Genomic DNA, 18,308 nt, shown 5'->3' on the forward strand with positions numbered 1-18,308 from the left:
ACTCCAAGTAGACTGCCAGCTGGCACAGAGCCGAGCCTTGAATACAGGACCATAGTCCATGTATGGAATAGGCACAGTGGTGATAGTGCCAGAGCAGATAGATTTAGCTGCCATGTCTGCAAGTGCATTCCCATGAATACCAACGTGGCCTGGTATCCAGTAAAACTGGATAGAAGTAGATGTTAATGAGAAATGAGCCAGTTGGTTTTGAATATCAGCAAGAACAGGGTGAGCCAACGTGAAGTGATTCCAAGGCCAGCAGAGAACTAAGGGAGTCAGTATAAACAGTGAAGTCAGAGTACTGCTCAGCTTCAATATGATCCAGAGCAAGAGATATGGCGTACAGTTAAGCAGTGAACACAGAAGCTGTAAAGGGTATTCTGCGTGCAATAACTGAACCGCAACAAACCATGGCAGAGACCACAGAGTCACCTGATTTTGAACCATCTGTATAAATTGGAATAAAAATGTTGTTCAAAAGATGTTCAGTAAATAAAAGACGGTACTTCCAATTGGGAGTATCTGCCTTTTTCAGATGACTTAAAAAAAGGCACATTTGGGGGCTGTAATAAGCCATGGGGGGATGGGCTGACCAGTGGATTCTGCAATGTTTTCCAAGGACAGACCCAATTCATCCAATTGCGCCTAGATGCGAAGACCAAAAGGAGCAATGGCAGATCGTCTGTTTTGAAAAAGTAAGGCCCACCTAGGAAGGAAAACACATCCTCAAGTGGGATGCTTTGATAAGGAGCAAAGTTTCAAAGAATATAGTAAAGACTGTTGCAAACGGCAAAGGTGCAGAGAAGGTTAGTGAGATTCCACGTATAAGCTCTGAACTGGGGAGGTGCGGAAAGACACAGTGCAGAGTCGAAGTCCTTGATGATGAATGGGGTGCAGCATCTTTAAGGCTGAGGGTCTGGCAAAGTCATAGACCATTGATCCATAGTCGAGTTTTGAACGAATAAGAGCATGATATATCTTTAACATAGAACATCGATCTGCTCCCCAACTGGCAGTAGAGAGGACACGGAGGATGTTCAGTGCTCTTGCACATTTGACCCGTAGCTGCTTTAAGTGTGGTATAAAGGTCAGCTTATGGTCAAAGATAAGCCCCATGAACTTGGTCTCAGGGACCAGTGGCAGCAAAACTTCACCGATATGGAGTTCAGGATCAGGGTGGATACCCCGTTAGCGACAAAAGTGCATACAAACGGTTTTAGAGAGAGAAAAATTAAAGCCATTCACCGTAGTCTACTTCAGTACACGATTGAGGGCAGTTTGTAGTTGCCGTTCAATATATCTCATGTTTGACGAGTGCCACACTTTTCAGTATAAAGATAAATGCCATCACTGAACAACTCCCTCTCACTGTTGCAAACGGGCTCTATGTTGATGACTTTCACATCTCGTGTCAATCGTTGAATTTGGGATCTCCTGCCCATTAAAAATTTTTTAATAAACATGGGTAAATGGCCACGTAACCCATATATATGGAGGTCTCGCAAAATGCCATACCTCCATGTTGTGTCATAAGCCTTTTCAATGTTAAAGAGTATTGATAAAAGATATTATTGTTTGAGGAAGTGTTCTCTGATTGACGTTCAAGATGAATTAGGTGGTCCGTGGTGGAATGCTGTCATTGGAACCCACATTGGGTTGGCGAGAGGAGGTTGTTTGATTCGAGGAACCAAACAAGACGAGCATTAACCATCCTCTCTAAGGTCTTACAGAGACAGCTCATCAAAGCAATTGGATGGTAGTGTGAAGGAATCCTGGGAGCTTTCCCAGGTTTAGAGAAAGGTAAGATAATAGCCTGGTGCCAGGTGTCAGGAAAAACATTCTCCTGCCAGATCTGGTTAAAAACAATTAGAAGAATATCAAGAGAAGCAGGCGAGAGATAGCGCATCATGTCATAGTGTACATCATCAGGTCCAACAGATGTACTGCCAGACAGATGAAGGGCCATTTTCAGTTCCACCGGTGTAAAGGGACAATTATAGTCAAAAAGACAGTCAGTACGAAAGGAAAGAGGTAAACGCTCTGCCCGAGTCTTGATGGCCAAGAAGGTGGAGGAACAAGCAGAAGTGCTGGATACCTGGCAAAAGCTTTCTACTAGAGGATCAGCGATGCTCTGGACATCAGCTACCTCTTGGCCATCAGAGAGTAAGATCGAGAGGGGGACAGAATTGTAGTGCCCACTGACCTTTCGAATCCTGTCCCATATGACCTTGGAACTGGTGGTAGAAGATATGCTAGTTGTGAACTTAATCCAAGATTCCTTCTTGGATACCCCAGAAGATGTAACAACTGATATAATAAGTATGAAAAGTAAGTCTTGAGATGTTAGTAGTATACTTGTTAAACTAATGTAAGAAGTTCATTTGATATCTTATGATAAATAATCTAATTACACATATGTGTATGCAGGTGAACCACATCCAAAACAGTCACAAAAACTTTGTAATCATAGTTGGTAAAATACTTTATGTATCTTATTAATAATTCCTCTAAAAACACTTTGTTTGTTTGCTTTTAAATTATAATATTCTCATAAAACTCCACAAGTGTTATTTGTGCATAGCCATTTCTAATGTTGAACTATTACATCAAAGAGAAAGCAACTAGTCAACAACATCCACTGGCAAGCATTTTTGTGGCAACATGTCACAAACCATGAAACATCAAATATGCAGTTTGGGCATCCCAACCACTAGGTTACACCAGCTCCTAATGTAACACAACTACTCTTGAAGGTATGTTTGGCTTTTTGAGACAAAAATCAAAGCGTGCCCAGATTAAGAACTGCCCTTAATTTTAAAATGCTGCAAAGTAATTACAAATTATCCAGTTTGCTGATATTTTTTTTCATTTTCAAGAATATTATAATGACAATGAGAAAAGTAGATAAAGTGAAACATTTTTGTTTTATATTTAAATTGTTTAATCTTTCTTTGTTACATGTTACAGTTTGCATTCCATTCACTTAATAGAGTATTACAAATTATTTTTGGATTAATACAAGACATTAAAAGAAGCCAAATTTACTCAATCAGTTGGAGTGGGTGTGGCAAGAAAGGTTGAGAGCTTCAGGGTCTAAGGTTTGAGCCATGACATGCAGTTGGACATATTCCACATTTTCAGCTCTGAAACCATTACAGTTAAGACAATCAATCTCATTATTCAGTGAACTTATGATTTTTTTTTCTCTCTGGTAAGCAGTTCAAAATCATAGATGGCCTTGACTAAACTTACACAATTCTAACCCAGCCATTTATCACACATATTGTAAAAGATGCCATTCAAAATGAAAGTAACAAATATTATCCCAACAGTTGCTACATTAAGTATTCTTCTTCTTCTTATATAGGCACTTGCACTTTATTTGACATAGTCCAACTCATATGATTTCCATCTTTCCAGATTTCTTGCAGTATCTTGGATCTCTCTTACAAAGGTGGATCTTCGTTCTTCAAACACAAACCTTACAATTAAAGGTCTACCTTACAAAAGTGTTTGGGTCACAGGATATCATATTTTTGTGTTAAACTATTAAGTTAATGCTCCATATTTCTATTGCAAACGCTGACTCAGCTGAAAATCTCAGTTCTGTTAGGAATTCTCCATCAATTAAAAATTCTTTACTTCCTAGGTGATTCTTTCAAAATACACATTCTAGGGTTGTAGTAAATAGTTTTGTAAGATAGGACCCCTTTTCTAAATTATCTTTCTATTTTATTTATTTTTTAACTCAGACAAACATTATTTCTATGTATTCTGGCTGTTAAGTCTGTTTCTACACCTTTAGGATTTACACATGTTCTTCTGTGCAGGTAACTATTGTTCATAATGCAGCAAAGAAGTCTTTGTGTTTTTCTGAGTCAAAAGTATTTTCCAGTCTAGAAAACCAAGTCATAAGTCTAATTGATATTAATTGATTTTACAATGAGTTAAGTTTTATATAGTCAATTGCAGAATATCCTTTCCTAATTCAGCTTGTTCTTTAGTTTGCTTCACATATAAAACTTTCACTAGTCTGGCCTCTTGTAAAAAAAAACTTGGTAAATGTACGACTTCATTTAACTCTGTGAATTTCTTGTTTTTTATTTGTATAAATCACTTTCTATTTCTTATTGTAGAATGTGTGGTCTTTCATTTTCTATTTAGCCACAGTCTGAAAATGGCACAGGTGTCTACGTTCTCTATTCTGGCAACATCGAATTTTTCATTTTTACATAAAGATCATTTTTGCAGAGTCCTCTGTTGCTGCTTTTTTGACTATCTCTTTGGGTCATCTCTTTTAAAATGTTTCTATAGTAATAAATCTATCCTTTTTCTTTTATTTTCTTTCTCACTGCTTTCATCACCTTCACATATTTTACTCTTGCTGTTGGGTATCTATATTTTGTTATTTTTAGTTCTAACGTTATTCTGCTTATTTATTTTGTAGTTTCATCAGCTAAAGTACATTTTATTTCCATAACTTTCTTGTTCCATCATTCAGTATCACATTATTCCATGTTCAAAGCCTAGAATAGAATTTTAATGCAATTTCAAATTGTTAATGTTACTGTTTTAAAGGTTGTTTTTATTTTTCACTTCTCTGAAATGATCTTCAGTCTTGCAGTTTTTCTGGTGTTGTTGACATAAAACACTAGAGGGTGGTACATTTTTGTTAATAATAACTTCTGATCAGAGTAAGCCATGTATAAAACTAAATATCAACTTGGTAACCAGTACAGTTAATTAAATACACTTTCTTTAATTCCTCTTAACAAAGATTAGAATACATTGTTTCATCAATTGCATACTCTCACTGTTAATGTTAACATCTAGTTGATTCTTAGTTTTTTTTTGTCAGGGCATTCACACATCCAGTATCTGTCCTTGTTTTTATTAAGTATCATGCATGTTTGCTATGCTAAGCCTTTTCAGTAAAGTAAATTCACCAGTACCCTTCTTCTGTTGTTTCACATCCCAGTGTTGAAGATTTCTAAAACTGCTTTTCCTCATTTCAGTTGTGCTCCAATTTGCACATTGTAATCTCCAATCTCCACTACATTTTCCAATTGTCCTTTGCATGTCTTCACCATTAAAGCTTTCCATTGGTAAGCATACTCAAAACACCACTAGGCAATAACTGTATTCATGTGACTTTCTTCTGCAAATATTGTATGTAGTATGAATTTTGAATGCAGCCTTGTCCTCTCACATTTTCCTCTGTTGTACAACTAAACTTTAATATTCAGATAAATGGCATCTCCACCAATCATTTTGCTTTCTTCTAGTCTTAGGATATCCATGCTAAGTCCTCCAGTTTTTCCAAAATGATACAAATTGTTCTGTTCTTAATGTCCTTAAATCACTAGTGGCCGAACTTACATTTGAAATGTGTATTTTTGTTGATGTTTCCCCAACTAATTTGGGATGTGCTCCCCTCAAGGCCTGAAGCTCAGCATAACTCCCAAGTGGTAAAAGCTCACAGGGTGTGTGCCCTCAGCACAACTCCTAAGTGGTGGAAACTTGCAGAGTGGCTGCCCTCATCATAATTCCTACCAAATGGAAGTTTACAGGGTGGGTACCATTTCTCCTGTCTTTGGTCTTTTGTTTAATGGTATTTATCTTATGCTTACTCAAAGTCAAAAATAAGATCAGTGAATTAAGTGTGCACTAAGCAACTAAGATTATTTGACAAGACTTATCAAATTATTTCTCAAATTTGAACTAATGTGATAGGAGGTTCAAAAAATAGTCAATCCTCAGCATGAGAAAACTCTTTTTTTTTAAATTTTAGAATATACATACTATTTTATATTATAGATAACTCTTAATCATCTCTTTCAAGTAATTAGTAAAATTTTGCCAAAGGGCATCTTCTCGTTCCTGTCTAAAGAAAGACCAATGATAGCTTATCAAAGAGTGTGAAATATTATGTACTTTATTATAATTGGACTTTTAATGCCTTTCTACAAAGCACTTTCCAGTAGCACAGACTTATAATATACATAGCATTGCACAGAAGTAGGTATTTGTAAGTTGGTAATTTCTTGGCTTCGGATATTGTTTAGGTTTAGAAAGTTAGGAGACCGGCCTTTTTTGACGATTAGATCCTGTTTATATTTAGATCCAATGGCGTAATTTTCAACAGTTCAAATCAAGCCTAAAAATTTTCTAAGATATTTAACTTTACTGGGGTTCAGATTAGTATGGTCACAGGTGTATTTATGACTATGCTTTTTTATTTTTAAACAAAATAATTTCTTTTTTTTTCTTTCTTAAAGAAGGCAAATTTCGCTAGATGTTCCATCTAAATACATAAATAAGAGCAAGTTGTAATATTTCAATTATTATGTTTACAACGAACGTTAAATTTATCTCTTTTTACTCGGTTATTCGGCAGTGTACAAAAAAAAAAAAGTTTTATAATATTTTTATTTTATTTCTTAAAACTTCACCCAGTTCAGAACGGCAATTCATCGCCTGATGAAACAATGAATGTACATGTTGCACAGGTTTCGCGTTAAAGTTCGACATCTCTCTTCCTTCCTCAAATAGGCGTTACCTTGTCCAATACTAGTCATAAGCTTGTTTAAAGGCATAATGCGTTTTAACAGTCAATCCTTTTACGGTTTAAAAAAAAAAGCAACAACGTTGGGCTGATAAAGTAAAGCCTGAACACTTAGTAGAGATATCCTGCACTATAACTTAAATAAAATATATATATGCATTTATTTTGAAAATTTGGCATCACGCTATAGCTAAGAATTATAAACTAATCTATACCACTTGTCAAATTATTCCATAAAATGATCTAATATTTGGGATGTAGCGGATATGCTTATATTTAAGTGCGTCGGTACGTGTTGCAGAAAACAGCAATTTGTAACAAACGACGAATGAAATCTAAATCAGGATTGTCATATTAGTCAGAAGGATTAAAAATAAATATTTAATGAATTATATTCCACTTGAAGTAGTATATCGTAATATAAATGTTACAAACAAAACATAATAAATTACATCTCATAAGGTAGAATACGAAGTCTTACTTTGACGTCAGTTTCTGCCTATTAAAATCTAAACATATTCGGCAATCATGAGACATTTGCCGCTAATATTAATTTAAATAATTATATAAATAATTAGATTTCACCTCTTTTTTCAGTTTCTTCTTTGTGGACGAACGTCTTCTCGGTGACCTGCGCAATGAGGACTTGAAAGATCCCTGTTGGGTAACAGAAACAATAGTTTCAATTAGCACCTATGTTTGTAACATAACAACTGTGATTGGTGGTTATTTATATACATATAACGTAAGCACTCAAAATACATTAAGCAAAAACTATACATAAATGAAAATTATGATTTAAAATTCAACAACAAAAACATAACAATTCAAACATTCAATTTCACTGCAGTCAATCAAAGACCGATAAAATTTATAACCTAAGTAAAACCCACAGAATCGGTTTAAATTACTAAATCGACATGCATTAAGCTTCAAGAAATTGTTTTCTAAATTTCACGCAATGCTACACGAGGGCAATCTGCGCGAGCCTTCCATAATTTAGCAGTGCAAGACTAGAGGGAAGGCTAGTCATCACTGTCCACCGCCAACTCTTGGGCTACTATTTTACCGACGAATAATGGAATTGAACATAACACGGCTGAAAGAGCGAGCTTGTTTGGTGTGACGGGGATTCGAATTACGAGTCGGGCGCCCTAACCATCTTTTCAGATCGGCCTGGCCACAAGAAATAATTAATACACATAGTACAGTCACTTAACCGTACGAGTAAACAAAGATTGCATTTTCAGAGTGAGCACAGAAAATGTTACCAGTTTAAATATGTTTTAACAAATGTCCTACTTTTTGAAATTGGAAATTAGAGAATTTAACATGAATAACGATTTAACTTAAGAAGAATCTGATCCGAATAATCCAGTTGTTATATCAGAGTTGTGCGATATAGCCTGCAAAATTGAAGCTATACGGAAAAAATGCTTAGTTTATAAATTAGCTATTTAATATCACCTTTTGTTAGGAGTCGGCTGCTGACATAAATAGGTACTACAAACAAACCAAGTGATTTAAAAAGGGTAATCAACTATGGCTCTCATGTTTTTATTTATAATGGTCACAAAGCAGTAATACCAGTGATATATCTCCGGGTTCGACCAGTTTATCGGCTCGTATTATATCAATTTCTTAAGCTAACAGTGATAATAAAAATATACCAATTAAAAAAATTAAATTGTTTTGACGATAGTGGTACTGAAAATAACATTACAGAAAGAAGAGAGTATAACCTCCAGAACTCGCAATCTCTAATGGTTTGCTTTAAGCATTATTAGAGAGTATGTGTTTATGCATTATGTCGAATTAAACTTAAATTTTACATCGACTGACGTTTGATATGTATTTCAATTTCTATCACAACCTACAACTAGAGAACTTTCCATTATCTTCTTTCATCGTGTATATCGATAGCGGTAATTCTAATACATTATATGATTTGTTGAGTTTTCAAAATGGTTACCATCGTCTGTGTTTCCTTGTGCAATATAAACAGACATTAATTTAAAGGCACTTACGGGCTGCATAGTTAACAAGCTGCGAGGAAATACGCAACATGGAGGTTTAAGCAGAAACATGGGAAGTGGGATGCGAGGGATGATGTCATACCCTCCAGTCATTAAAGATACGATAAGTACTTTATACAACACCTTCGGGTATTGTGACGTCCAATTCAGGATCGTTCCCTCGTTTAAGGGCGTTAGTTTCGGAGGTGAACACAAGTCGATTTGCTGTTTATCATATATACCACCAGTCGTTAAACCTCACATGTCCCGAAGATATCTTAAGAAAGTAATGTTTATTTGGCCATCACTTCTCTCCTCTTCATGAATAAGACTGGAATTACCATCCAATCGATGTGCCACTGTCGCGATGAGGTCGGTTAAAACAGCCGAGAACTACAAGTACATATAGTTTACCTCGAATATAACAACCATCGTTTATCTTAAAGTTGCATTATACGATTTCTAAGGTCTATTGTCAATCGGAATAAACTACATCGTCAAATCCACACGAACATTAAGGAGGTGTCTCAACCAACATACGTTCAACCTTAACTATCATAAAAGACAAAGTAGTTTTGATTTTCTGCAGATTTGATATAATCTCATATTCCAAGATTTCACACTTTCGGGAAAAAAATTTTAATACCTGAAACAACTTGGAAATTCGACAACAATCTTTCCAACTTTATATCCGGAATGTGCAATTTTTTTTAAAAAAAGATGTGAATACATAGTGCTGTGTATCATATTTCTACGTACTTAAACGACTAGAAAAATGTAGGCTAGGAGACAGAAAGCTAAGATAACATTTTTCAGCCGGAGCATAACGGTTTATAAAACAGCTTTGAGTTTTCCAGGTACAAATTTTCAGCTCATAGCTCCATTATATCTTGACCTATTTGGGATCTAATTACAGTTCTAGACTTGGTAGGTCAAACCCTTTCGAATGATGTATTTGACCACGCTCAGGATCTGATGCATTAACTTCACTCTAATCCTGCCTTAAAGAATTTCAATTTAATAGCAGGCTGGTAGAGATCCTGGTGGTTCATAAACTCGAATCTGGCATATGCACGCTCCATGCTTGATATTGCTGGCGTTCAAAAGATTGTATATAATAAAAAGGTCTCACAGATTAATTTATTTTAACCCTGCCTAAAAAAATCAGTCTCTCCTGTTATTGAAGATTTCCTCTTGTTTTCTAACAGACTATCTAGTCTTTAGAAAAGGTGCCTTCAAATGTGGCAGTTGTAGTTAAGCTATGGAAATCTAAGGGAAAGGTTGATACATATTTGAATAATAAGGGTTGTTTATGGTTTGTATGTTTTTGAATTTCGCGCGAAGCTATACGAGAGATATCTGCGCTAGCCGTCTCTAATTTAGCAGTGTAAGACGAGAGAGAAGGCAGCTAGCTATCACCACCCACCGCCAACTCTTAGGGTACTATTTTACCAACGAATAGTGGGATTAACTATTACACCATAACGCCCCCACGACTGAAAGGGCGAGCATGTTTACTGTGACGAGGATTCGAATTCTTGACCCTCGGATTCCGAGTCCAGTGCCTTAACCACCTGGCCATGCCAAGCCAAGGATGATTCTAAGTGTTTGCTTTCAATAAATCACAAAGCTACACAAACCACTATCTGTACTCTGCTCACCACCGGTATCGAAAAATGGTTTTTAGTGATGTAAGTCCGCAGATATACAGTTTTGTCACTGAGAGGGGATGTTCTGAGTGCTATATCTTTATTTCATATTTAATATAAACGAGTTGGACGGCCTACATGGACCAGCTATATACATACATATATTCTTTCTTTATTTTTTCGGTTTTGAATCTACTAAACCTTTCCTAAGATTTCTGCGGTGCAGTGACAAAGACTGATTGTATAGTGTTTTTTATCAGGCGACTGGGTTGGGTATCGAAATTCTGATATTGTACACATAAATACCATAATGTCAAAAACAAACGTTCAGAGTGCATTGCAGTCTTCAATTAAAAACAATTAACATTTTAACAATGCTTTTATGGTAACAAATTGCGTAAAATAATACAATATTTCGGAGTAAAGCTTCAGTATACATTAACTTTTAGCAGCAATATCTTATATACGAAATCTAAGCATCTAGGCACATTTTGACCCACGTTAGGTTATAAGACACAACCGTCACATTATAAAGCCTCCACGGCTAAAACGGCAAACATGTCTGGTGTGACGGGGATTCGAACCCGCGACCCTCGGATTAGAAGTCGAGTGCTTTAATCACTTGGTTATGCCAAGCCTTGTTTAAAGTAAAAGTGCCACTCGTGCCTTTATTTGTATGTGTTGTTGTATCATTGTGTTCTAGTGGTGGGTATTTTCTTGTTACTGTGTCTCCATTTGTGAGTCTTTTTAGGTGTGTCCAAAATTGTTTCAGATCTGTTTTTTCATTAAGTTGGGAGCAGAAATTATCCCATTTTTCTTGTTTTAATAATTTTACTTCTGCTCTGATTTGGTTTCTTATTCTCTGTCTTTTGACTCCATTTTTGTCTTCTTAATTGCCATCTGTGCTTGATTAGTTGTTTGTGTTGTTTCCATGTATTATTTATAGTTCTGAGTTGTTGTTTTGGTATTGCTTTGTTTACTGCGGTTTGAAGGCACTCCATGATTATTTGACAGTAATTTTCAATATCTATTTTATTTTTAGCTGTTTTTATAACTTTGTTTCGAAACCAATGGTCTAATTCTTTTTGGTATTCTTTCCAATTTGCTTTTTTTGTAATAAAATTTTTCTTTTCTATATGTTATATTTTTATGGGGTGCGAGATCGAAGACACACCACATAGATAAATGATCGCTGTCTACATCTTTTCCTACATGAAATTTAACTAATTTTTGGCTCATGTTATACGAGCTTAGGCATACGTCTAGTATGTCACTAGTATCAGTGGCATACATTGTATGCGTAGGCGTGTCGTCATTCAGGAAAGCTATGTTGTGATCATCTATGAATTTGAGAAGTCTTCCATTTGCGTTTGTTGAATTGCATTCAAGATTGATGTGTTTACTGTTTAAATCTCCGATTAAAATTGTATTTTGATTGTGGAAAAGATGTTGTTAATTAAATTTAAGTCTATTTGTTTTGTGGGTGAACGATAAATTCCCGCAAATGTGACTATAGAACTATTATTTAACATGATGTCAGCAGTTATATGTTCCCTGTTGCTTCTGATTTGAATTTCAGTGACTGATAGATTCGTTTGATGTAGCAGCAACATTCTTCTGTTTTTATCCTGTTTATTTATTCGGTCTTTCCTTATGGTTGTGTAGTATGGTATTTTAAATCTATTGGTTTTGTATAGTAAAGTTTCACTTAATATTACAATTTCTGGGTTAGTTTGTTGAATTATGTCTTCAATCTTATGTTTCTTGGAAGCCAGTGCACCTTGGATGTTGATATGTACAACAGTGAATTTAAGTTGATAACAAGTATCCTGTAAGTATTGTTAATATTTGTGAAATGTAAGGTATGATGTGTTTTTTTTTTGCTATGATTAATAGTAGGTCAAGGCAATTTGTTGTTTGTGAGGGTTTTGTGTACTCGGCTAAAAAGTCTGTCATTAAATTTGTAATTATATTTACAAATAAGTTTATTTTGTCATTTGTGTTTGTTTCTTTAGGGGGATTGTCATTATCTTGTGTTTTTGGTGTATGTATGTTGTGTTTTATCTGCGTACTGTTGTTTGTCACAGCTGTTGGTTTTTGCTGTTCGTTTTGTTTTGGTATTTGTGTGATTGCTTTTTTAAGTGTTTGTGCGTATGTTATTTTGTTTTGTGTCATTGTTGGTTTTGTTTGTTGTGCATTTGTATCTGTTGTTTCGATGTCGTTTGATGGTGTGTTTTTTATTTCGAAGATTTGTTGTTTTATTTGTTTGTATTTTTCACAGCCTTTATAATTTGATGTGTGTTCTTGGTCATAGTTACAACATTTTGGTTTTTCCTGTTCATTTTGCATTGCAATATGTGATATTCCTAACCACATCCGCAACACCTCGGTGTTGCTTGATATGCTACTGAAACATGACCATACTCTGGCAGTTGTAACATTGTGTTACTACAATTGTTGGTGTTTTCATTTGTTCTACTTGGTATCTCTGATATCAGAGTATGATTCTATCATTTAATGTATTGTAAGTGTATTCTGTGTCGACTCGTACAAGATTTGTAGCTTTTTGTGTTATTTTTGATATGATACGATCTACGTGAATGTACACAATTGGTCTTGTTAGTATTGCTTGTTTTTGAATTCCGCGCAAAGCTACACGAAAGCTATCTGCGTTAGCCGTCAGTAATTTAGCAGTGTAAGAGCAGAGGGAAGGCAGCTAGTTATCACCACCAACTCTTGGGCCACTCTTTTACCAACGAACAGTGGGATTGACCGTCAAAATTGGTCTATTTACGTTCTGTTTACCACAAAGAATCGAACCCCAGATTTTGGCGTTATAAGTACGTAAACTTACCGCTGAGTCAACAATGGAAAGAAAAAAGTAAACTTAACAAGTGGGAATAAAAAAAACAGTTAAGAAATAATTATGAGGATTTCAATGAATAATATTAATTACAATACTTATTAGCGAGACACGTACTTAAAAATAAGAATTACACTGTAATGAATTTCATTTAAATAATTAAAAAAAGGGTTAACGTAATTTTTTGAAAATAGTTAAATAGTTCATTTCATAATGGAATACAAACTTTAAAGCATACACAAAACACAGTAGTGCCAGAAATGCTGATAAAACTATCTGCTATTTTGTATCAGTTTTATGGTGCTAGACTAAACGATACGTTGCGAAGTAAATACTGTAGAACTATATTATAATATATAGTTATATTTTATCGTAATTTAAAGACCAGCTATAAACTGGTTGATATAAATACAATTATCATGTATTACTGTTTTACATCTTTAGTTAATTATTGTATATTTATAGGCTTTAAACGTATATGACTGTTTCAAACTAGCATAACAATAATAAAACATATTTCCAGCTGCCTCTATTTTCATTGAACTGTTGTGTTTGAAGGACCGCGACTGCGATTCTTTCACGGTTGTTTGATCATCATTCATAGAGGAAAACCGGCTAATCACGAGTTTTTAATTAGTTCTTGATTGGTTTAACCGTGAAGAACGATTTTCACGCAAATCTACACGAGGGCTCTTTCAAATAATGAATTGATAAACTATTGAAAAGAAAGCCAGACAACAGAATCCATCGTCAGCTTTGGACTATTCTTGTTTGACAAAACAGTGATATTTGATCTTCAAGCTTTTGTGGTATGAAACGAAAAGACTGAATTAGTGAATTACAGTACAAACACGGTAAGTATTAGGTCACACCTAGCTCACGAAATGAAGAAGTTTTGTTAAGGTATTCACTATGTCACGTTCAGCCCACGGTATTAAGGATGAAGCTTTGTCAAGGTAACCACTATGTCACGTCCAGCTCATGGGAGGCCAAAGCTTTGTTAAGGTAACCACTATGTCACGTCCAGCTTAGGGAGGTCAAAGCTTTGTTAAGGTAACCACTATGTCACGTCCAGTTCACGGAAGGATAAAGCTTTATTAAGGTAACCACTATCTCACGACCAGCACACGGCCTTAAGGATGAAGCTTTCTTAAGGTGACCACTTGGTCACATCCAGCCCATAGAAGGATAAAACTTTGTTAAAGTAACACTAGGTCATGTCCAGTCCACAGAAGGATAAAGCTTTGTTTTATGCCTACTGTGTACATGTATATATTCCACTGGATTTCTGTTTCAGTGCTGGACTCTCCGTTAAAAGTTTTGGTGCAGTAAAGATAAATATATTGTGTCACTTTGGTTGTCAGGTGAGACCTCAGCAGAATATCACATAAAACACTATTTTGGATTTGTAATATAATGTTCTGACTAACTGGTGTTCATTTTATTAACTGTAAGTGTACTTTATATGCAAAAACGTCTCGTTTGGGTTGAGAAAATATTTTACATAGAAGAGCGAACAACGTTTCGACCTTCTTCGGTCATCGGCAATTCAAAGTTTTTGACTGTTCGTTGATTTTTCCAGTACCTTAACTCATATGTTAGCAAATTTCCTGTTAATGCAGAGACAACCTATGTGTAGTAATTCTATAAACAGGTACGTCACACAACAGGAAGCGCCACGGATAAATTATGAAGAAAATACAGCAGTGATTAAAAAAAACGAACATAACGTTATCTCGTCAAATAATTAATCTTATGTTGTACAGGGAAACTATTAAAGTCTGGATTTTGGTAAAAAGAAAAGAAATTGGTATTTGGCAAAACTTGAATGATATTGGAGAAGGAAACTATTCACACTTACGAAAAATAAGTTGAACTAAGATTTATCAACCTTCTATTAATATAATTCTTACACAGCGGAACAAACAATAACGTGATAACAACGATCCATCATCTGTGACGATTGTACACGTTAATTCTCCGAGTGCATAATTAAGCGTGATAAAAATCTATTAAAAAAGTGTTCACGAGAATTATATCGAACAAACGACGAAATTAAGTCAACCACTGTATATCAAGGAGTTTAATTAAGTTTTATCCCTTTACCTGGAAAGTGCCTTCAACAAAGGAAAGCACCTTGGAAAACATGCTTCAGCCCTGGGTTAATGAAGATAATTATCTTGGCATTATAAATTGCTTCAAGCATTAAAATGTAAACGCAGTGATTTTTTATATATCATGTTCATAGAGCTTTACTTTGGAAAGCATTAATCACTTACCTTGAACATGCTTTCTACAAAATTACAGTTTGTAAAGTGAACTTTCTATATATATACATATCGCCTATGTGCACATACATAGTCAAATGTTATATGTATTATATGTTAAAATTTAATGAAATTCATCCAGATTTTTCTTTTAGGAGGGGACTTAAAAACTTGTAAAGGTTATAAAATTCGAGGGCAATTGTGAGGTAAAATATGTTCGACTGCTTATTTTTAACCACTTTTAGAGCCTACAACAGTACTGTACTTTTCTTTTGCTTTGCGTTTCCATACTGATTGCAGGTTTGTTTGTTTTTTACAAGTTACAGCTTTTACCGTAAGGAATATGTGTAACACTGGTACAACGTTTTGATCACAGGTTCGATCATTTTCAGTGGTTTGGTTTGTTTTGAATTTCGCGCTAAGCTACACGAGGGCTATCTGCGATAGTCGTTCTTAATTTAGTAGTGTGAGACTAGAGGGAAGGCAGCTATTAATCACCACCCACCGCCACTCTTATGCTACTCTTTTACCAACGAATAGTGAGATTGACCGTCACATTATAACATTTCCACGGCATGTTTGCAGTGGGGGGGGGCTGAGGTAACCTTTAGAGGGGTTTCCCGAAATGCCATCAATATGAAGTATAGATGGTAAATTATAATAATGTAAATACCAAGGTACATTTCAGAGAGGTGTGCTATTTTGAACTGCGTTTTCAATGCAGTTTTCATTGAAAACTCATACTCTGATTAATAATTCATTATTATAAATTAGAAATAATCTGTTTATGAAAATATGCGTATACGTAAAAGAGGAAGCTCACCTAAATTCCACCCAAGGTAATACATAATAATAAAGAAAATCAAGATTAGCTTAGATTGAACATTTAATATACGCAAAGCTACAAATCAAAAGAAATATAACATAAAGACATAGTTTACATAGCAGAAACGAATTATCCCATGTGAAGTTAATACACTCTGAGAAAAAGTGAGGTCACTATCAGGCTAATTACCTTTCATCATGTTGTGTTTATAGTCAATATTACTTCAAAACAATGCGCCTGTTCTCGTGATTGGTAGCAAATTTTGGATGGCTGATACACAATGCAAAATGATCTCACAGAGGACACAACACCGGCTAAATGCTTCATAGTTTTGACTTATACACAATACACTTATACATGCATACTATGTTTTACTTTTCAATAAAAGATAAAAGAAATTAATGGGTAAACACCTGTGAAACCTTTGGTTTATCAGGTAAAATCCCTGATAATTTGTTGTAACTTAAAATCAACGTGGTTGTCTAATCTTCGTCAAAGCTCAAGATAGAATTGCATTACACAGGGAGCGGCAATACAGCCGCATGAGTTTCAATGCATTCAGTAGTTGCTATGGGACGCATGACACATTCTTCCGTCTTAATGAAGACGTTGAGTTCTACAGATCTATGTCTCTTTGATGTTAATTGTTAAGCAACAACGACGATTGTGTTTTCCATATTTTATGAATATATGTAGGTTTAAATACTGGGGGGCTGAGGGGTGCTTGACTCATTTTTTGGGGGCTCAAGCCACCTCAAGCCTCCATCGGCGCCGACACTGCATGTTTGGTATAACGAGGATTCGAACCCGCGACCTTCAGATTACGAGTCGAGTGCCTTAACCACCTGGCCATGCCGGGGCCATTTTCAAGAGCACAAGTTCTAACGCTAACAAAAGTTTTACTATTTAAATCAATGTTCAATAATCTAACAATGTATTTAAATTTTGAAACTGACGTTAGTTACTCATGCGCGTGCATTTCAATGCGCGTGAAATGAAAATGTTTACTTATAGTTGCGCACAAAACAAACACAAAGTGAATAAGTATTAAAATGTTATGTGAAATATTTGCATAAAAAAAGAAATGTGTGAGGAATTAACGATCAGTGATAAATAGAGACGTTAATTGTGGGATGTTTGATTTTATCAGTAAAGCTTATTTGGATTTTCTTATGTTAATATCAGGCTTTTGTTTTAGTGCTATGACGTTCTGTTAAGAAAAACTTTGTTTTTGTTCATGTAATGATGGATTTGCGAAACTAATTTTTGGGAACGTTGCTACAGGACTTGACCTGGTTGTTATAACTTTAACATACACACACAAAATGTTAAATGAAAATAGAATGAATAGGAATTATCGCAAGCTTATTACAGTTATGAATTTTTTAATAGAAAATAAAGAGAAAACAATTTTACGTCCTTTCAACTAGGTTGCGCCTAGTATGGCCAGGTGGTTATTGATTGCTCTTATTGTTTGTTATTAAGCACAAAGCTACAAAAAGGGCTATCTAAGTTATTTCTACCAAGAGTATCGAAACCCTGTTTCTAGAGGTATAAATCCGCTATGCCACTAAGACGGGGGCAGGCCTGGTGGTTACGGTAATCGACTCGTAGGTTCGAAACCTCTCATTGACATTCTTACCCTTTCAGCTGTGGAAGCATTATAATGTGACATTCAATCTTAGTTTTCTTTGATAAATGAGTAACCCAAAAGCTGGTGGTGGGTGCTGCCTTCCCTCTAGTCTATCACTTCTAAATTAGAAACGGCTAGCGCAGATAATCCTCGGGAGCTTTGCGCAAAATTCAATGAACAAACAAGCATTCTTCTGTGTCACAACAATTTGTTACAGAAATGACTGAAACATGCATTGCTTACAGATGAATGACATAATTGGTAGGAATATATACATAGAATAACAAGTTATAAGGTTAATATTTAGGTCCTCAGAAACAAACTTAGAATATACAAGAGGCGATGTGGCTTCTTTTTGTTGAATATTAGTAAGAAATTTTAATTTGCTATCATGTAAATGTTTTTATTACTGAAGAATAGATTCGTAGAAATAACTGCTAAATGAATTCTCTTTGAATTAGAGGAAATTTTAAAAATTTGACCTTTGACA

At 35.1% G+C, this 18,308-nt stretch overlaps 1 protein-coding gene across 7 annotated transcripts in view; it reads right to left on the reverse strand.

Annotated features, from left to right (window-relative positions):
- LOC143240310 (eye-specific diacylglycerol kinase-like) overlaps positions 1-18,308 on the reverse strand; it is a 224,429-nt gene that overhangs the window by 25,102 nt on the left and 181,019 nt on the right. For all 7 annotated transcript variants that reach the window (XM_076482547.1, XM_076482549.1, XM_076482550.1 and 4 more), the window contains one exon: positions 7,151-7,222. In XM_076482547.1, the coding sequence (XP_076338662.1) occupies positions 7,151-7,222 (72 nt within the window). The remainder of the gene's footprint in view (positions 1-7,150; positions 7,223-18,308) is intronic.

This window comes from Tachypleus tridentatus, chromosome 13 (assembly GCF_004210375.1).
Source record: "Tachypleus tridentatus isolate NWPU-2018 chromosome 13, ASM421037v1, whole genome shotgun sequence".
NCBI lineage: Eukaryota > Metazoa > Arthropoda > Merostomata > Xiphosura > Limulidae > Tachypleus > Tachypleus tridentatus.